The sequence below is a fragment of the Heteronotia binoei genome, chromosome 6, assembly GCF_032191835.1.
Source record: "Heteronotia binoei isolate CCM8104 ecotype False Entrance Well chromosome 6, APGP_CSIRO_Hbin_v1, whole genome shotgun sequence".
NCBI classification, from domain to species: Eukaryota; Metazoa; Chordata; class Lepidosauria; order Squamata; family Gekkonidae; genus Heteronotia; species Heteronotia binoei.
Window position 1 is genome coordinate 42,972,661 of NC_083228.1, and position 23,148 is coordinate 42,995,808.

At 38.6% G+C, this 23,148-nt stretch overlaps 1 protein-coding gene across 1 annotated transcript in view; it reads left to right on the forward strand.

Moving 5' to 3' along the window:
• Positions 1 to 23,148, forward strand: part of CFAP46 (cilia and flagella associated protein 46) — a 155,736-nt gene that overhangs the window by 46,395 nt on the left and 86,193 nt on the right. The window contains exons 15-21 of the mRNA XM_060241376.1: positions 609 to 739; positions 1,307 to 1,443; positions 3,270 to 3,400; positions 10,884 to 11,096; positions 16,184 to 16,400; positions 17,837 to 17,980; positions 20,854 to 20,961. Coding sequence (XP_060097359.1) covers positions 609 to 739; positions 1,307 to 1,443; positions 3,270 to 3,400; positions 10,884 to 11,096; positions 16,184 to 16,400; positions 17,837 to 17,980; positions 20,854 to 20,961 — 1,081 coding nt within the window. The remainder of the gene's footprint in view (positions 1 to 608; positions 740 to 1,306; positions 1,444 to 3,269; positions 3,401 to 10,883; positions 11,097 to 16,183; positions 16,401 to 17,836; positions 17,981 to 20,853; positions 20,962 to 23,148) is intronic.

Genomic DNA, 23,148 nt, shown 5'->3' on the forward strand with positions numbered 1-23,148 from the left:
ACTCTCACATATGATCTGCTTCAATTCCACAGGATCTGTAAAACTGAGATGTTCCACCAGACCTTTGGTTGAGCCAGCAGGAGTCTAAATTACATCTGCTTCCACTGCTCTGCTCTGTCCTGCTCCATGGTCCACACCATTTCCATCTGTGTATTGATGACCTTTGCCCACTGCCCAGAAATTGGTCCTTTGTGAGTGTATCTGCATGCAAAAATTTGGGGCACACTCTCCAACTGTGTTGGATTGCCATCTGGTGTACTTGTAATTACTGTTTTAATACTGGATGATGCTTTAATTGATTTATTTTTGTTGTTACTCACCCAGAACCCTGCAGCACAGGGAAAGCAGGATGAAGGTCCAATAAATAAATAACCGATTGTATCAATCTACATTGTTATACTTACTAGATGTTTCTTTGTATGGACTGCTATCGATTAACTCTGTATAATCCACTTTAAGTCTCTGTGAGAAAAACAAACTATATATGCAGCTAACAACAACAATGGGCAGGATGATGATTTTAAAACAATGTGTGTTTGTGCAATATTTGTTCCATCTTTTTTCCTCCTTGGAGTTAAAGAATTCTTGAACTTTTTGTATTGGTATAGAATCAGACTCTGGTCAGAAATAGCAAAAACAGCACGGAAACAAAGTGTATGGGATGTGTGTCGAGCTGCATGTAGATTCTGTGTCTTATACGATGACAGCCAAATGAAAAAGGAGTCAAAGCGCAAAAGAGGTAATCATATTATAATATTTTTATTTATGTGGTGTAAAAAGCCAATCATGATTTTTTTTCTTAATGAACAGACAATAAGGCTTCATGTAAATAAATATTCATGCAAATATAGGGGTGGGAGGGGAAGTACAGTAATTGCTGCCATCCCCATGGAGTTCATGGGAGCTTGATGGAGCACCGTTTCTGTAATCAAATTAGCAGACCTGTATTTCTTGGCATTCTAGATTTACTACAGAACCTCTTGGCTTTGTTTCTGCCCCCTTTCCAGCTCTGTTCTGGACTCTTTCACTGAAGATGGAGGCTCTGTTCTCAGATCCTGCTCGTATGCAAGATTGTTTGCTTCAAAAACTGGACATTATATTTTGAATTTATAGTTTGTTTTATGTGGATGCTAGATGTAATATAATGACAATGTAAGCTGGCCCTTAAAACAACAACAAGAATTTAAACTTCGGGTTGCAGCATTATATAAAAATATTTCATTGTTGAAGCCGGGGGCTATTGCTTCATTATTCTAAAAATGCATATACACACCTTGTTAATATTGCAATTTCATTTTTCTTTTAGCAACCAAGAAGAAAAGTGCAGTAGAAAATGAGCCAGAAGAGAATGTACAAGCAGAATCACTCTCACCCTGTAAAGTATTCTCTTTGGAAAAAGATTTACTCAGAACACTAGCAGAAATAAGATTCATTAATGCAGAGGTCAGTACTTCAGCAACGTAGTTCTAAAATCACTTACCTGGGAGTCCGCCTCACCGAAGAAGCCTGAGTAGAATTCTGAGTAGACCTGTTTAGGACCACTCTTTAAACTGTTTAATCTCTTCATTAGTATGTAACACTCATAAGGGCATCGTATCTGCATACTAGTTTACCTCAGATAGCTACATATACCATGGAAAAAATTGAACCATTTGGCACAAAAGTCATTGGCTTGTGCTGAAAGAGACATGAACTTAAATAATCAATCAGTCCCTAGCATAGTTATACCCTAAGTCCATTGATGTTAATAGCCTTAGAATGGCGCAATTCTGTTTAGGATTCCATTACACTGATCAAAGTAATTCAGTTCAGATGGCAATTATCTTTTAAATTATTTGGTACAGGAAGAAAAAATAACACTATATCAATTTGATATAGACACTTCATTAATGTTATTGTTATGGTTTATCGTTGATTAGATTGTATATTACTACTACTACTGCTACTACTGTTATTACTATTATTATTATTATATCTCAAGTAGTATCCAGGATTTTGACACCTTTAGTTCTTTAAAGATAAGTACTCCAACAATATGTGAAGACCATATTTTCTTTATTTAAAGGTGATATCATGGAGGTTTGCCAGAACTGACGTGTGTTGGTTGGCTGCTTCTGTATATGTAGTGATAGGGAGGCATTGTCAGCCTGTTTCTCTGTGATTAGAGAACGTAGCTATGGTAGTTATGGACTTCAGTACAGTACAGATCCTGTGCTCTCATCTCCTTGGAGCTGGATCTTTTTTGACATTTGTTTCACAAGCAGAAAGAGCATAGAATCACAACTAGGCACACAAGCATCGGCATCCTGGGTTTAGGATTCCTGTAAGACAGCTTTGTTATGCGTTCAAGAGACCTTTCAGTAACATATTCAGGTTTTTTTAAAGGATATATACCTGTTGGACAGAATTATTTTTCATAATCCAAGATCTAGTCTAAATGACTATGTTCAAACAGCTACTTTTTCACGTTGCAGGGATGAAGACTGTGCTATAAATACTAGTTGGGCATTTTGGGGAGTTGAGGCATTGTGTATTGTAGTGTTTGTGCCTACAGATGTTTAGATGAAATGTTACAGTTATTCAAGGAAGGAAGGTTGTTCCTTGACTTCAGAACTCTGTTGAAAGCTGGTTTTCAACAGGGCCCATGTTTTGAACTATGCTCAACCCTAGGCCTTTTTTTTTTGTAGCAGAAACTCCTTTGCATATTAGGCCACATACCCCTGATGCAGCCAGTCCTCCAAGAGCTTACAGGGCTCTTTTTAAGGGGCCTGCTGTATGCTCCTGAAGTACTGGCTACATCAGGGGTGTGTGGCCTAATATGCAAAGGAGTTCCTGCTACAAAAAAAGCCCTGCTCAGCCCAAGCCCATTCCAGTGCACACAGAGGAAATGTCTTTGTTGACCCACAGTATGAGAAGCAACAGAAGCAAATGTTAGCAAAGCTCCTCTTTAAAGGCATTTTTGTTTTTCACCACCATATGCTAATGTCTTGGCTCATATTCAGGAGACTGCAGCTGAGGTAAGTAATAAGGAGAGAACTCATGTCATGTCTGTTACTGTTCATTGTCCTCTATGGGATTGTTTCTCTGTCTTGGAAGGACAAGGAGCATAAAAATACAGCTGGCCCCAGAGATTCTAGCTGTGCTTCAGAAGATTCTTTGATACCAAGGCTATAATGTAATTCTAACACAGTTATATAATATCAGTTATTTATTTATTAGTAGATAAAGGGTCAATTCCTGTCACCTTTTCTCTGCATGTGTGCTTTCAGGCTACTGTTCATTTGCTAAGAACGGAAGGCATCCAACTTAACAATCGTGCTGTCCACCCTGGAGATGCAAGTCAGCAATCAACAGGACATTCTGTGCATCTTGAACGTGACTCAGAATGGAATACCTACAGGTGGTTTTCTTTAAAAAATTGCATATCCATTTTGGTTTACTATGCTTTCAGGGCAATTAGCCCTTAAAATTAAAGCCAGTTAGATAAGTAAAATGGTTTTGGATTTGATTTGGGGTGTCAGCAGGGCTTTTTTTGAGTAGGAGTGCACAAGAACACAGTTCTGGCTTGGCATCAGGGGGTGTGGCCTAATATGCAAAGGAGTTTTTGCTGGATTTTTTCTACTAAAAAAAAAAAAGCCCTGGGTGTCAATATTTGCATTTGAAAGTTTCCTGTAAGTATTTTCGTGATGAAGAAATTCTGAATTTCAATAATTAAGAATGCTGTGGTGTGTAATGTCATTTCAGTTAGTCAATGATTTCTTTACATTTTTCAGAGTACTTGCTACCAGCAGAAAGAAATGTAACAGCAATCGTTACTTGCAGCTATAGTTTCTGGTTTTATCCCACTCTTCCCTTGATGAGCTCAGTACAACCTATATGGCAGGCTCTTCCAGGTTCAGTTTTATCCTTACAACAACAGTCTTGTGAGGTAAATTAAGCTGAGAAGGAATGAGTGGCCTAAGATCACTCAGTGAATTTCATGGCTGAGTGTGGATCTTCCCATTCTGGCACTATTTGAGTATAAAACTTACTTTCTGCCTGTTGAAGTGGAAAGGGCATAGTATGATCAGGATTCTACCTATTTAAATTCCTGTAACTTCCTAACTATACAGCCTTTACTTTGCGCATTCCATCTCACCCAATTTGAGGTGGGAGTAGAAATCCCTCATACCATTTCTTTGTATACTCTCTGTGCTTGCCTCTGTGCTCAGGTTCATGCTGTTGTAATAATTTAGTCCATGGCTGGAGCTGTGAGGAAGAAACTTTAAGAACATAAGAACATAAGAGAAGCCATGTTGGATCAGGCCAACGGCCCATCCAGTCCAACACTCTGTGTCACACAGTGGCAAAAAATTTTATATATACACACACACTGTGGCTAATAGCCACTGATGGACCTGTGCTCCATATTTTTATCTAAACCCCTCTTGAAGGTGGCTATACTTGTGGCCGCCACCACCTCCTGTGGCAGTGAATTCCACATGTTAATCACCCTTTGGGTGAAGAAGTACTTCCTTTTATCCGTTTTAACCTGTCTGCTCAGCAATTTCATCGAATGCCCACGAGTTCTTGTTAAAACTTTGTTTTAACAAGAAGTGTCTGAGACTATGTATATTTCTAATCCCAACTTTCTCTGTGTTGAGGCAACATCTTAATTTTTTTGTACTTGTTCAGTCTATAAGACCAAATATATGTATAATTGATCAGAGGCATTCAGGTGGAATGTGAAAAAAATGACCTAATCAATCCTGAAAATTTCACCAGTCTGTAATTTATCTTTGAATAAAGTGTTTGTAATTCTTGTACTTTTAGAGGGCAAACCTCCCACCCCACAAACTAACACAGCACTTTCTTGTGAAGGTGACAACTGAATCAAGATGCATGAAGCACAGCTAACACCCAGTTTGTAAAACTAATGTTTCATGCAACAAAATAAGAAATCAGAATATTCCAAGCACATATACCTTATTACATATTTATATCTTGGACATACTCAATAGGTTTCTGGGTAAAGACACCTTTCAAACAGTTTTTTAAATCAGGCAGGGCCAGCTCCCTCGCTAGGCAAACTAGGCGGATGCCTAGGGCACTGGCAGGGCAGGGACAGCAAAATTAGCCTCCCCCCCGCAACTGCCTAGTTTGCCCCCCCCGCGCCTCCTCCTCCCTCCCTTCCCCACAGCATGTTAATTTCAAAGCCAGAATGGGCTCTAGTGCCGCGTCCCGGCTACCTAAAGCCTTTTTCTGCCTCCTTCTCCTCCCTCCCTTCCCCACTGCATGTTAATTTCAAAGCCCACCCCAGAGATGGGAAAAACCGCGCCGCGGGGCCACACTTCCAGTCTGTCAGGAGCAGCATCCTGAAAAGGCGGTCCCACGGCTGCTGATTCCTCCCCTCTCCACTTCCTGGATCGAGAGGAGTCAGCTCAGCAGCTGTGTGACCACTCTTTCAGGACACTGCTCCTGACAGACTGTGAGCGCAGCCCCGTGGTGCAGTTTTTCCAATTGCTGGGGGGGGGGGCTTTGACATTAACATGCAGTGGGGAAGGGAGGGAGGAGAAGGAGGTGGGAGGGGGCTTTAGATAGCCGGAACGCGGCACTAGAGCTTGTTTTGGCTTTGAAATTAACATGCTGTGGGGAAGGGAGGGAGGAGGAGGACGCGTAGGGGGAGGGGGTGCCCTGGAGTGGGGGGGCACCAGGCAACGAGTTGGTCTAGGGCGCCATGGGGTGTTGGGTCGCCCCTGAAATCAGGTATTATTAATTGTATAATTGCAACATGTTGGTGCTTCCAACCCACCATAAAATGCAGAGGAGCTTTACAAAATTACTTTTTGAGTATTTAAAAAAATATAGTATGTCTATATATCTATTTTTCATGTGTGTCCCCCATCTGGAGATAGATAAATCTGAAGATTGGAGCCGCATTGATGCTAAACAGATTTTCCTTCAAACTTGGGGACCCCCTAGGTTTGTAGAAAATTCTGAAATGTTAAAACAAAAACATTGGGGGCATAGATTTTCCCCAAATAACACTTACCTGCTTTGGAGCTTGCACTGGCAGATGCTGGTAGCTGCTCAGGGCCCAGCTGTGGCAGCAGCGGATGCCAGGAGCTGCTTTGGGCCCAGCCATGGCAGCAGCAGATGCAAGCAGTTGCTCCAAGCCTGGCTGCAATGGTGTCAGAGTCCAGGAGCTGCTCTGGGCCCAGAGTGAATCCAAACATTACCATGGCCACTACCAGAAGCCTGGAACCACAATTGGCTCAGTGACAGGGAAACCTCTCAAGGCCTAGAGCAGACACTGCAGTTGCTATGGACATTAAGGGAGGGGAAGAAAGAGAAATGGATAGGAATATTGACAAGAGGAGGCGGAAAAAGAGGAAAGATTATCAGAGAAGGGGAGAGGGAGAAACAGAGAGGGGGTTGGTTGAGAGAAAAGGGGATGATGAGATTGACAGAGAAGGGGTGGGGGCAAAAGAGAATTTGGGTAGGTTGGCAGAAGAGAGGGATAGATCCACAGAGAAGGGAGGAAGCAATAGAGCTGTGAAGGTTGACAGATAAAGGGAGGGGGGGAAGGGGAAATTGTCAAAGAAGGAAAGGGGAACAAATAGAGAAGGAGAAAGCTTGTCAGAGAAGTGGGGGGGAAATTGACAAAAGGGGAAGAGGTGAGAAAGAAGGGGGGAGAGAGAAGGAAACAAAGGGAAGGGCTGCAAGTTTTTTTGTGGGTCTCCACTTATAAGTACTCCAGATATTTTACAGAGGAATCCAAAATGTTATGCACGTATATATTAGGAAAGGGAAAGGAAAGGTCCCCTGTGCAAGCACCAGTCGTTTCCAACTCTGAGGAGACGTTGCTTTCACGTTTTCACAGCAGACTTTTTACGAGGTGGCTTGCCATTGCCTTCCCCAGTCATCTACACTTTCCCCCCAGCAAGCTGGGTACTCATTTTACCAACATCAGAAGGATGGATGGCTGAGTCAACCACAAGCCAGCTACCTGAAAACCCAGCTTCCGCCGGCGATCGAACTCAGGTCGTGAGCAGAGCTTAGGACTGCAGTACTGTAGCTTTAACACTCAAATTCAGTTCTTGTCTTGATTGTCAGCTTTCTCTTCTATGTTGCTTTTGTGAATTAGAAAACTGAATAGGATCTGGGTTACACTTCAAGTAATCGATGAGAATTGGATATTTAGTCAACACAAGAAAAGCATTTTCTCTTATTCAGTTGTTCCTTTCTACATGCCAGCTACATCCCTGGATCATGAAGGCTTGTTCTCAGATTATTTTAGGCAGTGGTGTCGAACTCATTTGTTACGAGGGTCAGATCTGAAATTAATAACAACTTTGGGGCCAGGCCACATGTATCATAAAATGTAGTGCCAGGTAGTGGAGGTGTAAACTTTATAAAGGATACAGAGAAACGCAATTAAAGATATTATTTTTTACTTAAAATACAAACATGCTTAAAACTCTTGTGATATTTTGTTAAAATTGAAAGGTGGGGGAATAGTGTCATTTGGCAATACAATTTTAAAAATAAAAAATCAAGAAAAAGCACAAGGATCCCAGCAGAAACTAAAAATATAAACCAAAACTATAAAACATTCTGAGCTTAGGAAAACATGAAATGGCTGGGCATTGCAAGCTTCTCCTCCTGCCCCTAGGTCTACTCAGACTGGCAATGGCTCTTCAGTGTAATATCCCCCTTTGTGGTTCCCAGGTTAGGCACTAGGCACCAGTTCTAAGGTCCATTCAGCAGAGACATGCTGGCTCAAAGCATCAACCCTTTATTTACAAAGTGACACAACTCCAGCAAGGAACAGCTTCTAACTGACCATATAAACGCTGAAAAATGAAACTGAGCTCCACTCCATTAAAATACATTGCACCACAGACAAAGCTGCAAGGAAGACACGGAATGGATTTTCCATTAAGGTCTCTGTGCCCAGATAGACTACTCCCAAAGTAGTCTATCTGGGTACAGAGGCCATAATGGAAAGTCCATTCTACATTTTCTTTGCTAGCGCAGAATTACTTCCCACTTCTGCCTGCAAAGACAAGGAAGAAGGAGCTGGGAACTTCAGCAGCCTCAGAGCATCAAAGGGTGAAGACAGGACGGGGAGAAGAGAGAAAAGAGCCCTGTGGACCTGATTAAAACCTTGGGTGGTATGATTCTGACCCACGGGTTGGACATTTGACACCCCTGATCTTATGTTTATTGACTATATAACTGATCTTTATTATATAACTATAAAATTGACTCATGATTTTGTGAGATATTTTTTCTAGTTTTTTAAAAAAAAGTCTCCAGGAATTACGAGTGTGTAAAGGATTCAGTAAGATTTAGGATCAGAAACTATAATTACTTTGTCAACCTTTACTAGCAAAATTAATGCATATTGGTACAACCAACTCTTCTCATAAATCCATTCCTTGTAATTTCACTGTAAGGTCATTAAAATCTACTTTGTAATGAGAGAAAAAAATAATGTGAATCCACTTGGAACGAGACCTTAATCTCCTCACTCTGATTGTATCTCACATACCATACTCTCTAAGGAAGCAATCCTAAGCAGGTCTACTCAAAGTAAATCCAATTTTATTCAATACAGCTTACTCCCAGGAAATTGTTCTTAGGACTGCAGCCTGAATAATATTAAGCAATTAGCATAAATTGTTTTTTTAATATTGCCCACTCGTTACTTGAAATAGATTTCTTGCTTGCAATGAAAAAGAAGCAAAGATTTCAGACCAGTTTGGAGACATTCCCTTACTAAATAACAGTGGCATAAGATGCATGGGCATGCCAATATGAACCTCTGCCATTGGAAATGCTGCTTGGAGCTATGTGGCTGAATGTTTCATCTTTCTAGCAAGGAAGAGCAGAGTGGTTCACTGATCTTTCATGTCCTGGAGGGACCCTGTCATTGTAGATAAATTAGGCAGAATCCTGCAGAACCCAAAAAGCTGCAGTCCTACATTAAAATAATTAGAAATCTATGTTCAGTTTAACAAAATGTTGCATGGAAAGAGTATAGTAAAAAAAAAAATCATCTTTATATCTGTTTTTAATTTCACATGTTACAGTGAACACAGTTACACCCTTAATCTATGTGTATACATCTGTTTGTAAGAAAGGATAATGTGTATTCACTTTACAAATGAAACTTGGGACCAGTACTTAGAGAAATGCAGTTTAAATCTCATGGTGAGGTGTACATGTGCTGAACATAACATGAGAATGACCCAATGAACGCATTAAAAAATCCAGTGTATACTTTGCATGAACTGTGTGTGTGATCTCAGTAATTTGTGAACAGCTGTAATATTAGCACCTTTTACAGATGTGAGTGGGATATAGAATTTTCTTTTATTTAATTCCATATTTATGGAAGCTCCTTTTGAAATATGTGTTATTCTACAAGATTAATTTATGCGCCCTTGAATCTGCAGATCCAATTTCAATCAATTATGTTGATAACAGATATATACCTGGAAGAAAGTGGAGCAACTTTGTCTTCCTATTGACAGTTTGGAAGCAAGGGATACATTTGGAGTGCAAGTGCATTGTTGCATGGAGTCCCCCTACCACTGACTTGTTCTGTTATCTGTAATACTGTAGTATTATAGCACTAAAGCAGAAGTTTTCAGTGTTACCTTGATAGCAAGCAGTACGGAAGGCAGGTTATAGGTTTGTGGCTTGTGCATTCTGACTCTAGACTGCTTTTATGGGAGATATATCATATCATAGAAATATAGTAATAACAAAACATAAACAATCAATTAAAATAGCAGCCAGTAATACTATTTTATTTTTTTATTTATTTATCTGGGATTTATATCCCGCCCTTCCCATCAAGTGGCTCAGGGCGGCCTACAACATATGTAAAACTAACATAAAAATAAGTTACACTATAAAATTAACATTTCATTAAATAATTAAAATCCAACGTTTGTTATAAATGTACATGTCGTTAAAATCAGACAGCGGTCGTAAAGCTACACTCTATTCAAATTCAAATACTGATTCGGTATACCGTCTTCAACATTTCCATGTTCCATATTCGATATTCAGTAGTCGGTATACAGGTATACAAGGTATACAAGGATACAAGGCCGGTTAGTTGTGGGCCAGCCGGAAGAGGGTTGTCTTACAGGCCCTGCGGAATTGAGTAAGATCCCGCAGGGCCCTTACCTCCTCCGGCAACTGGTTCCACCAAAATGGAGCCATTACAGAGAAGGCCCGGTCCCTTGTGATCTTCAAGCGGGCCTCCTTTGGCCCGGGGACGACCAAAAGATTTTGAGATCCCGATCGCAGTGCTCTCTGGGGAACATGCGGGGAGAGACGGTCCCTTAGGTAGGCAGGTCCTAGACCATATAGGGCTTTAAAGGTAATAACCCGCACCTTGTACCGAACTCGGTAGGATATTCAAGAGTAGACACCCAGCAATTAAAATACAGTAGTATGCCTAGATTTAATTTTATAGGCTTCTTTTAAGAAGTTCACAACACATGTAGTAATATGGGGATTAACATCTTCTAATTAAATCAAGGCATACTACAGTATTTTAATTGCTGGGTGTCTACTCTTGAGTAGTATTATTGGCTGCTATTTTAATTGATTGTTTATGTATTGTTCTTACTATATTTCAGGCCTTTGTACCTACTTTTGATTGTGAATCATTATTGCTCTTATGCCAATAAAGGTCTGAACTTTGAATGACAGCAAAGCGAAGATAAGGGCCTAAGGATTAGACTATGGAGGAATGTTTGAAAATGATAGTCTTTCAGAAACCCATATGATGCTTCTTAACAGGCAAACCTTTTAGTACATATATTTTAGGATGTCCCTCCCCCCGCTTGATAATTTCAAATTTCTTGTTAATTTCTTAGCACTTGGATCAATGGTTTGTCTCAATATACTATGGAAAACTTTCTGCGGGCTGCCAAAATTGGAGAAGAATTAAATGAAGCATGGATTGTTCACAATGCTGTGGTATATGTTTTAAATCACAATGAGCATTTGATTGCTTCAAGAAGACAAAGAGAAATTGTGGACTCCCTGCAGATTCTTTTTAGCACAATTAAGAATACTGGGCACTGTGGGTAAGTTCTGAAAGGGTTTGGATGGGTACTTCCTTATTTTTCTTTTTTTGAAAGAGAAAATGCCAATTTAAGTTCTTTTGATAGTGCTGCCATTTTTATTGTCCTTTTCCTCAGTATCACTAAAGGACTTTGTAAGCATTTTATTGTCTTAATTAGGAGTGTGTTTCAGCTGACAGAATAAACCTTCTCTCTGCTTCTGTTTACTTTTAATCTATCCACATCTGATAAGCTTCAAAAAAGACTAAGCAAAGCTTTTATAAATGACAGTAGGCTAGCTAGTCATGAAATTCTGTTGTATTTGATAAAGAAATTATATTATGGATCCACCATTTGTTAGGTACAGAATGTTTCAGGCTTTAGTCAGATCTTGTTGGGTGCAAATTAATATCATGCATATCATTCACTATTGATGTTTAGTAATAAAAATCAACTGTATATTTCACCACCATATAAGCGATTATGAAAGATTAACTGATTTGTGATCATATTTCATTTTCTTTTTGAAATGTTGATTGATTGAATTGGTAATTTGAAATTTTTTCCTGATTTTTTTTATTATTATAAATTAAGATGTGGAATTAGTTGCTCATCATAAGGACAGAATAAGTATAGAAATTTAAAATACCTAATATACAGTAATTTCTACATATTATGCTTGTTACTAAAACCTAACATTTATTATCATTGTTACTATTACTATTGTTAACATTCATTATTTCTTGCAGCAACAGGTTTCTTTGGTTAAAGTGAAATCTTTATATACTAACACATCTTAGTACTATCACAATTATCATAGTCAAATTTAAATCTAAACATATTTTAAAAGCATGTCTAACAATGTAAAAAGATTACGATAAAGTAGGTTCATATGTACATCAATAACTTTTTGCAATCTTATGCATTATTATTTCATAAAGTATAAAATTGTTTCAGAAAATATCTAAATTTATGCCATGTAATATTATCTGTAAGCCTAAATTATATTAATACAGCTATATTAATGCTTGTGCTAATTTTATACTAATAATTTGAAATAATAGAAAGCATTTCAGTAGCTAATACAAATCATTCACTTTTGTCCTTACAGTAAGCGTGATAATTTCCCCATTTTTTTTTCAGATTATTTGACCAGTCTTCTATTTATGTAGTTGGTTAGTTTGGCCATAATGGCATATTCTGCCATTTTATCTTTTCAGTTTTCATTGTTTGGACACTCCTCAACTTTCCATTTGGTTGCCCATATTATTCTGGCAGCTCTCAGTATGTATCTGAACAATTCATGAAGTATTCTTTCAGTTTTATCTGGTAAAATTCCCAGTAGCATAGTCTCTGGTTTCATTTCAAAATTAATTTTTAAAACTTTCTGAATCTATGGATATATATCTTTCCAAAATTTTCTTGCCTTTTTGTAAGTCTACCGCATATGGTTAAAAAATGCCTTCTGCCTCTTTACACTTCCAGCAACACCCAATATAGTCCTTGTTCATATTTTTAGTATATTTAGGAGTTATATGCCGTTGAAATAACATCTTATTTTTTCTCAGTATTTGACTCACAGTAAATTTTACAGCTCTCATCCATAGGTTTTCCCATTGTTCATGGTCCATCAGTGTCTGGGGCAGTGATGCTCTATATTCTTGTGCTTTGGGGGGGGGCACAGTGGAAGGGCTTCTAGCCCCATTGGTGGACCTCTTGATGGCACTTGGATTTTTTGGCCACTGTATAACGCAGAATGTTGGACTGGATGGGCCATTGGCCTGATCCAACATGGCTTCTCTTATGTTCTTATGTTGAAATGTTATTTCTCACCCAAGATTTTGAGTCCTTTTCAGCATACACGTTTTGACTTGTTCAGTTTCAGTATCATATTTAAGTAAAAGTTTGTAAATTCACTGTAGTAGATGATTCTTTCATTTTCTCGAAATCAATTAAATCTCTTATCTGTCCTTTATAAGCATGAACAGCTTTTTTCAGTCTTGAAGTTAGTTGAAGATGTACCAGCCATTGTATTTTTTTCCTTCTTCTTTTACTGTTTACCATGTTTTAATCTCTCCTTGTGTGGATTCAGTATGTATTGATAGGTATAAAATCATTATTTTTTCTCTCATATTTATCATAGAATACATCTATCAGTGACATAATTAGTGAAGTCAGTGGACTAATTCTTATTTTCAGAAAATCCCAGACTTTAAGTAAGCTGTCTCTAATAGCATGAGATGTCTTTTGGATTCGTGTCATTTTCTTTACCCAAAGAAGAGTGTGCAGCTCTTCTGTCTCATCTGCACTTTCTAGTTTTATGAGTCTATCATTTGATTTATAATCCAGTCTGCACACAGACCAGGCACACTGCTTGATGGTATAGCTGGGTACTACTAAGCCTCCTCTCTTTTTTTTTTTCATCTTGCAACACTTTCAATTTGATTCTTGGTTTCTTACCTTTCCATATGAATTATTTGTTTGTTTTTGCCAGACTTTCAAAAATTTCTCCTGTGTATTGATTGGTATCATTTGGAATAGGAAGTTTATTTTTGGTAGTACATTTATTTTAGTTGCAGGAATTCTTCCCAACCAAGATCATTTTAATTTTGACCATATTTCCAAATCTTTTTGTATTCTTTTTTCAGACCATGTCATAATTATCTATGAATAATGTTTCACTCTGTCAAGTTATATTTATACCAAAATATTTAACTGGATTTGTAGTTAAATCACATCTTGTAATTTCCTTAGTATTTTCTTCTTGTTGCTTTATTAAAAATTTAGAAATGATTTTTTTTATTTTTTTCCTGTTTATTTTAAATCCAGAGAAGAAGCCAAATTCTATTATTTGTTCTATAACATGTCGAAGTGTCATGTGTGGATTAGAAATTGTCATAACAGCATCATCAGCATAACATTTCAATTTAAATTCCTTTCCATCTACTTTCAATCTTTCAATTTGGAGATCTTATTTTACCTGCCAAGATTTCCATTGCAAAGATAAGTAATAATGGTGATAACAGACAACCTTGTCTTGTTCCCTTTTCAATTTGAAATCCATCTGTTAATATTCCATTAATTAACATTTTTGCATTTCGTTTGGCATAAATTCCACATTTCCAGTTTTCAATTTTGGGTCCACCATCAAGTCGTTGTAGAACTCTTTGTAGAAAAGGGTTATTTGAAATTTTTGAAAGCTGTCCTGGCCAGAACATGCCTCTGGGATCAAAATCCAGCAGGGATCACTTGGAAATTCTGGCTGTATTAAGAGTTTCCAGAGAGGATTTATACAGACAACCATCACAGTTTGTGAGCAGGGAAGGGCACAAACTGGCTGATGAACTAAAGTTTGCCATGAATTTTGGCTGGTTCATTGTTTTGCAAAGCAATGTTTGCAAACTGAAGAACCGCTGTGAACTTTCACAGATTATGATGTGGTTCATGATAGTTTGTGAAGAGCAAAAGGCAAGGGTTTAAACCCCTGCTTTCTGCTCTTCAGAAAAAACTCAGCTGTTCGGTTTAAATGACTGGGAGCCATTAGACCATTGCTTTCTGCTCCCTGTGAAAAATAAGGAGCAGAAAGCAGGGGTTTAAATGGCTTCCTGCCACTCAGTTGTTCCCTGTGTAAAGCAGCGGGGAGCAGAAAGCAGGGGTTTAAACTTTAAATGGCTCATGAACCAATACAAACTGGGCCAGTTCATGAACCAACCTCCTGCTTTGTTTTGTGGTTCAGTTGTGGTTCTGTAGCGGGAGAGCTACAGAACCATGAACTGAACTTCAAAAATATGGTTCATGCCCATCCCTGTTTGTGAGCCCATTGCAGCCATTTTCCAATTTCAAGTCGTAACAGAAATTGTTGCAGCCACATGAATAGATCTTATCTACATATACACAATTGGCGCCTCCATGGTGCGGGTTGCAAAAGTTATTCAACATACCCCACAGGTAGTTATCAGGGGCTGCTAAGCCAGACCTCATTTTCTTAGGATTCAGTATACTTCCACTTACTAGGATTACAATGTACATCCCCCACAAGGGATAGGGTTATCTCCTTTCCTATTTTTACTATGTGTGGAGGATAACCATGTCACAAGCTGGCTGGCTAGGACTGTGCTAATGTTATATCCTCCCATTTTTTGAAAGGTCATGAGATAGGGTGAGAAAGAATGATCCTAAGCAGTTGGACTTGAAGTCATGGGGGCCTTACCCTGCTTAAGACATGAACTGTAGAGTACACAATTGTTAGGTAAGTCAGTCTGTTCAGGTTTCACATAAAATGAGAAGAAGTCATCAAGGTCAGTTTTAATTCTTTTAATAAAGAGACTTGGGATGCATGAGGCTTATTTCAGCTTGGTCACTAAACTGCTTCTTTCAAAGACAAGATAGAATTCATATTTAAATATTATCTACTTAGCATATTCACATTCTTTTCATTTGTTACCTTAATAATTTATGTAAATACCTTGCTGAAAAACAAGCTTAACACTGAACTTTATTCTAATCATATGTAAAATTTAAATGACTATCACTGCAATCATAAGAATGCTTTCCTGAGGATAAGCCCCATTGGATAAGGATTCTAAGTTCATCTGTTTAGGATTAAACTGCCTTCTACGTTTTGTCTGTCTTTCATATTTAACACGTTGTTTAACTGTTAATATAACAGAAAATTCATTTTCTGTGTTGGTCCCAAGAAAAATCCTGAAAGAAAAGCCATCAAATGCTCATTACTAGAACTAAGTTGGATGCCGCAAGATACCATGCAAAGTTTTTGAGTTCTCCAGAATTTGCCATCAGGCTGAATGTTCAAAAACAAAAAGGACAGAGAAGCAAAAGATATTGGAGGGTGTGATGTCAAGGGCTCTGGTCTGCTTAGGTGATGCTGGGTGGAGTCAGTGTCCAATTGTATGTATCTTAGTCATCTAGGTTAAAGAAAGGGGGAAATGTAAGTCTCCATTTGAAAACATTAAAAGCAGTAGCAACTTGAAGTTGAATGTGACCATTAAAATACTGAAAAACAGTAGTTGCAGGTAACCAGTAATTACACTCATATGAATTCTTTCTTTTGTGTCTTTGTTGTTGTCGTTGTTGGGGGATATTTTGTTCAGGAACACAACTCTATTAGTGACCTTATGTAATGCTCTGGCTCGAGGCCTAATTCTTCCTTGGATTCCAAAACCAGTTTTCAAAACCGATGAAAACAAAGTTACGGAAGAAGGACCTCCAAAACGTAAAAAACTGTCAAAAGTACATGAAAAATCATTTACCACGTCATCTTTGTCTGTGGATTCATCGGGCTTCCCTGACCTTAAAGCAGCCTTAGAGGTACATCTTTTCCATCATACAGGTCTTCTGAACGAAGAATTGGATTGTATAGAACAGGGGTGACTGCTTACTGAAGGCAGTATGATTTGACTCCCATTAAAAGTTATAGTATGCAGTTAAAAAATGATTCTTCAGACTAATAATAGCTAACAGCATATGTTTTGGGAGAAAATAAAAATTACATTTTTTGCTGACATTGTTAATAAACTGAAAATTGAAAATAAATATGTAACTTTTAAAAAAGAATAATTTGTCCATCTTCAGGAGCTTAGTAGGAGAACAAGATTTTTTTTAAAAAAGGAATGCGAGGAGAAAGGGCAGCAGAATCCCATAAACTGTATCTAAGAGACCTTTTGAGATCCTTCTGCTTTTCCTGGCACCTCTTCCTGGGAAGTAGATAAAATGTTTAACTATGTCAAGAGTGCAGAGGTAGGAAAGGAACAAGTAACACAAGATGCCTCCTTGTAAAGTAGTGGACATACTGAATGGAAAGTCTTATCACTGCTAGCCAGATGCAGCATCTTTGCATAGTCAACTAGTAAAAAGCTGTGGACTGTAGGTTTCCCGCCTTTTCTTGCTTTGTGAGCTGACATTCTGTTTCAGTCGGCTTATAGTCTATACTGGGCTCCTCTCCCAATGGCCAGTCAAGACCCAATGGATGAGGAGAAAGGTCTGCAGGTCTCCGCTTGATGGTCAACTGTAAGCTGCCTGTGTTGGGAAATCCCAGTGTATACATCTATTTATCAGATATACTTTTTATTCAAAGAAAAACTCAAGGCAATTAAGAATACAAATATAAATGGGTAAATTCTGGCCAAAGGAAGGTGCCAGGTCCTTCATTCTTCTCCAGCGTAATCATCCACTAATGTAGTCCAAGAAAGGAAGTGACAGTTGGCCAGGCAGGCTGATGGAAGGAGCCCGTTCCCTCTGTAGAATGGCATCTTCAGTATTGACATATGGCTCACATATAAGCAAAAGGTGGTGGGAATTACAGAGAATGGCACAGTGCTAGGGAGCCCAATACAACAATGAACTGTCCTCCAGGAATCTTAGAGGCTGTAAGAAACAATTTAAGGATACTGTCCATAGGCTTCCACTTGGCTATCATTTCAAAATTTATAGTGGCAGAGAAGAACATCGGTTTTAAAAAAAATTCCTTCAGGGTGCATGTAATCCACTGTTCTCTAATAACAAATCGTTTTGATATCAAAGGCAGACCCTTTACCTTATTTGTCCCTGCAATGTTTTGTTCAGTTTATAGCTATTTGTTTATTTGTATGATTGTTGCCTAGCCAAAGGCCAGAGAACAATTTATTAATATCATAAGCACTTCCATGCATTTCTAGGAAAAGCGTACCATATACAATAGGTAAGTGTGTAATAACAACTCTGATTTGCCGTTAGTAGTTCAATATTTGTAAAATATTCCTCTCTAGGTGTGTGAATTTGCTATGAATTTGCCAAGTGGAAATGATGAGCTGGTGCCCATTGCTGCACGTCAACAGGTTATTGCTACCTGGGTGAAAGTGAAACAGTTACTTCACCATCAGATTGGAAGTCGGCATGGAGCAGAAGATGAGGTATCAATTCTGTTTCTGGCTAATGTATAGGAGAACCTATCTGTCTGAACAATAACACCATTAGACTCTTCATTATAAATACCAGTTTCATTGTAGAAGGAGACTGCAGTCTTGCCTCCTGAGTAAATAGTGCTCAGTGCAGCGTGGCTTTTCATAAAGCTCCAATTTAACCTCCCATCATCTGCCATTTCTCCTTCACACCCTCAGTGCTCCTCCCAAGCAAAGTATGCTGTGACTCTGTAGGTACTTTACTTTAAACCAAGGTCCTCCTAGCATTCACATTAGATGGTTCAGCTGTGGGCTGTTATTCAGGCCCCTGTATGCTCCTTGGTTTATCCTTCTACTGATAGCAACCAGAAGAAAAGGCCTAGGAGAAGTAGTGATTTCCTCCCTCTTTTAGTGTATCAATTACAAGGCACACGAATTTCGCAAACCATACATATAGGAAAAAATGTATTAAAATGATATAATTTAGCATTATATATATCTGTGATAACTTGTAAGCCAAAATGCCCTCAAAACGAGGTTGGGGAATTGTCAGGTGGGCACCTGGCTTAATCAGGATCTTTTACCTGTGTATACAGGATTCCACGTCCAGAAATTAATGCTTAAAAATATTAGGGACTCTAATTAAGTAAAACAATTACAATTTATTCCAGAAAAATATAGGCTTGCATACAAGATAAAGTACTCATAAAATCATTCATACAATCCTAGGAAATATAGAGAGAGATATAGAGACAACACATGGATAGACAAACAGGGTGATAATTACTGATCGTAGTCTTCAAGAAGGCTCCAATGGCGACGATAGAGGATGGGGGAAATGGACCCAAAACTGATCAGGAATCGGGGGTGGATCTAGACAGTGGAACTAGGGTACTGCTAGATGCACACATGTGGGGAGCTGTGTTACAGGTTATATAGACTACCTTGAGCCCTTAGGGGATGGGAGGCACAGGGGTGGATGACAGGTGGTCAGCTGGTACATGACCTCAGAAAAGGGGAGGCTCTGCAGTGACCATAAGGGCTGGACTTATGCAGTAGCCAATAGCAAGTTAATTGGTGGCACCTAATTGGGTGCCCATGACTGACCAATGAACAAGCTTGGTCCAGGGGTACCTGGTTGGACTTTCAGGTTGCAATGGACCGGGGTGAGGCTCAAAAATGGGGGAAAGAATGGGGGAAATTACTGGGTGGAGATGTGCTTGAGTTTACCAAACTTATCTAAAAAGGTGACAATAGATGGCCAAACTGCTACCTAAGGTAACACTCGGTTTACACAAAGGAACTTGGCTCTGGCTGAAGATGGTCTTCCTCTTGTTCAGTCTTCTTCTTGGCACCAGTCTTTGTCTTGAGTTCCGTTAGACAAAGGCTTAGGCGGTCTGGCAGGATCCACGCCTAAGATAAGCTTAATTGCCTTATGCAGAAGTTGAAGCAGCTGTTGGATATGGAGTCAGGAAAACAATATGGATTCTGGTGGTGATAGCCTTTGGTTCATGGAAACAGGCTGGAAACTGTTTGCCTGTACAGTTCATGGTGGCATGGCTTCTTCCACTGCAGCGCCCAAGACTGGGCACACAAGGAGCAACTGGAAGCTCGTCTGTAGTTCTGGCTAACACCTATCCAGAGATGTAGACTGCTGCTGCAAAGCTGAGGCTTATAGTATCCACATAAGCTTTAGAAACCGTGGGCAAAGTCCACTTCTTAGAGTAGATGTGTGCGAGTCAAAACTCCAGGCACCCTGGCAACCATACTGGTGATCACGATGTCCATGTGTATGAAAAGTAGGGGGCTTTTTCTTACAAACTTTCAACTTGATTAGTCTCATAATTTATTTCAGAATGTTCTGCACACTTCAGGACGATTTTTACTGCAACTAGTGAATTGCAACTTGGTTTTTCTGTATCTAGCTGCTGAATTTAATTTAAAGTGAATGGTTTGCAAAGTTGCTATATACACAGCAAAGAGGTGATGGACTGGAATCAGCCCAGTAATTTGAAACTTTATGTAGAACTATTAGGCATCCTAGTAAAGGTAAAGGTAGTCCCATGTGCAAGCACCATTCGTTTCCAACTCTGGGGTGACGTTGCTTTCACAACATTTTCACGGCGTTTTTATGTGGTGGTTTGCCATTGCCTTCCCCATTCATCTACACTTTCCCCCCAGCAAGCTGGGTACTCATTTTACTGACCTCGGAAGGATGAAAGACTGAGTCAACCTCGAGCTGGCTACCTGAATCCAGCTTCCGCCGGAATCGAACTCAGGTCGTGAGCAGAGCTTAGCACTGTAGTACTGCAGCTTTACCACTGCGCCATCCTACACCACTCTAAATTGGCTGTTGTGTTTTTTTAAAAGAAAAAACAATATTTGATTGGCGTGCAGTTTTATTTTTTTATTTTATTTTATTTGAGAATTTATAGTCCACCCTTTCTCATAGCAGGCTCTGGGCGGATTACAGCATAGTAAAATTATTAAAATCCAACAGTAGAACAATTAAACAATAAAAATAATTAGATAAAACAGTGTGGATGGCGTAAGCACATTATACAAATTAGGACACAGATGAATGTTCAATAAGTTGAATATTTACTTATTATAATTATAATTTGGTGCTAGGTACAAAATTAATTCTTATTGGTATTTATCCCATTGATTGGAACTCATGATGTTTAAATGTGCACTGCAAATAATTAATCCAAATTAGAGTAGATTCTAAAATTGTGTATTGAATATGTCTTCATTCAGTTTACACTTCAAGCCATTTCTAAGCAAAGCTCCACCATCCTGTGCCCTTTGTCTTCAGCTGTAAATCTGCTTTGTTGATTATATGCAAAAAGAGTTCATGAATTTTAATATTTCTTCCCATTCAGACTAATGATGAAGGGACAAGTTCCATGACAAAAGTTTTTATTGGTCTGGAAATGTACTCATGCAGTGGTTTGGGTCTCATGGAGTTTACACTTCCCAATTTGCCTCAGGTAGATATACATATATATATATTTAAATGTATTCATACATTAAATCTGTTAATAGAATCTGCCATTCAAAACAGGTTTATATAGATAGTTCACTTTCTTGTCCAATTTACTAACAGGGCTGCCAACTGTTTAAAGATTTTTTTAGCTGATTCTTCAACTGCTGATTAGCTGATTAATCAAGTAATGTCATTAAATTTAATTTAAAATTATTATCAAAAGAAAACAGACATAGCATTGGTCTGATTTGAAAATAATTATGAAAATATTGCCATATTTTCCAAGAGCAGCAGCAGTAATACTAAATATGGCTTCACCCATATATGTGTGCAAAATATTATTTTTTATTTTATTTTATTTCATTCGATTTATATCCCGCCCTACCCCACCAAAGCGGGCTCAGGGTGGCTATTAATCAAATAAATGTCAACCTTGATCAGTTCCGCAGGGCCTGCAAGACCACCCTCTTCAAGCTAGCATATACGAACTGCTGAATACGGTTGTTAACAAAGGATTCGCCAATACGGTCCTGTCTAAGGACCTGTGTCATTATGTAAATTATGTAAACTGACAGAAACTAGCGTCGAAAATGCCATCGTCACTGTCAGATTAAGTTATAAATTTTAATTATATTGACTGGTTTTTAAATAATGTTAATTTTAAAGTTTTATATTCATTATATGTATGTTTATGAAATGTTGTTAGCCGCCCTGAGCCTGCCTAGGTGGGGAGGGCAGGATATAAATAAAATGTTATTATTATTATTATTATTATTAATTATTATATTGATCAGTGGGGCCCAATTTTAATCAATGAGGGCAAGTTTTCATTGATGAAGTTATGAATTAAAGGCATATAGGTTTACTTCTTGAACATTCTATGATTCATACATGACTAATGCACCTCTTTATTTATATTAAGGATTTGGTAAATTGCCAGTACTGTGACAAAGTGGAAGTTAAGTCTAATCTGCCCCCCAAAACTATTTTACTTATCTCAAATGCTACCTATCCATATTTACTCCTCTGAGAGAAACATAAAGACAGTCCATCTCCTGCATTATAGCTACAGGGAACATTTGAGTCTGAGAAAATGGTGCCCCCTTACCACAGCCCTGATCTGAATCTGGAACCCCTGAAGATAGTACTTAACAACAGAAAGCACTTGGGTGATTTATCTATAAATTTCATCTTATCTTCTCTTGCTGACATTCAAACAACTCCTTTTTAGAGCCTTTCATGTTGTGTCTCAAGGGAATATCAGAGTTCTTGTCTTGCATTTATACCGTACATATTTGCCATGTCAGGAAGAATCAAGTATTTAACAACCTGGTAGTGCCAGTAGATGACTTCAGTAGAATTTAAAAACATGCTGGCCATGTCTTGCAATAGCTGTTGATGGATCTGCATGCAGTAGCAGCAGCCTTATGTCTTCAGGCACGTCACTGCCAAGCACTCATAAAGCAAAAGCAGAGGAGCAATTTCAGGTGGAGAAGCAGTTGAATTCAAATCACAGGAAAACAAGAGAACTTGCTTCACTTACCTAAGCTACTTTTAAAAGAAGATTGATGAGAAGGCTATATAAATTATATGGGATCCTGCTATTAATGCTCCTACCTTTCCTCCCATAAGGTGAGCACTGAAAAGAAGCAGGTGAGGGGGAGTCTAATAGAATAGAATAGAACCCACAGAATTGCAGTTATGTGCACCAAAAAATGATATTTTCCAAATACAGATTTCAGAGGGCATAATTATCAATATTACTCAGGTCTCCAATATTGGTTCAGTATTTGGATTCAAGTTTTTCATGATTCCAAAATTATTTGGGTCCATTATTCTCTATGGGAAATATTTCTGAGAGGCTGGAGAAGCAGTTTTTTTGACCAAATGACACCAAAATTGTACTGCAGCTGATGCCGCCTGGCCACTAAAGAATCTTCAAGTTTAAAGTGAATTGGACTTCCTAAACAAGGTGCCCCCAGCCATGCTCTATTGTTTCTTATGGGGGAAAATAAGCAATCACTGGCAAAATGCTTCCTGATGGAAACAGAACAAACAAGCCTGAGAGCCAACATCAAACCAGAGAATCCCAGCAGGTCCACAGATCAGTTGGCAACCATAAAACCTCTAATGTCAAACCAGAGAATCCAAGACAAACAAACTGAACCAAGGGAAGGGAGTTCAGCCCAAT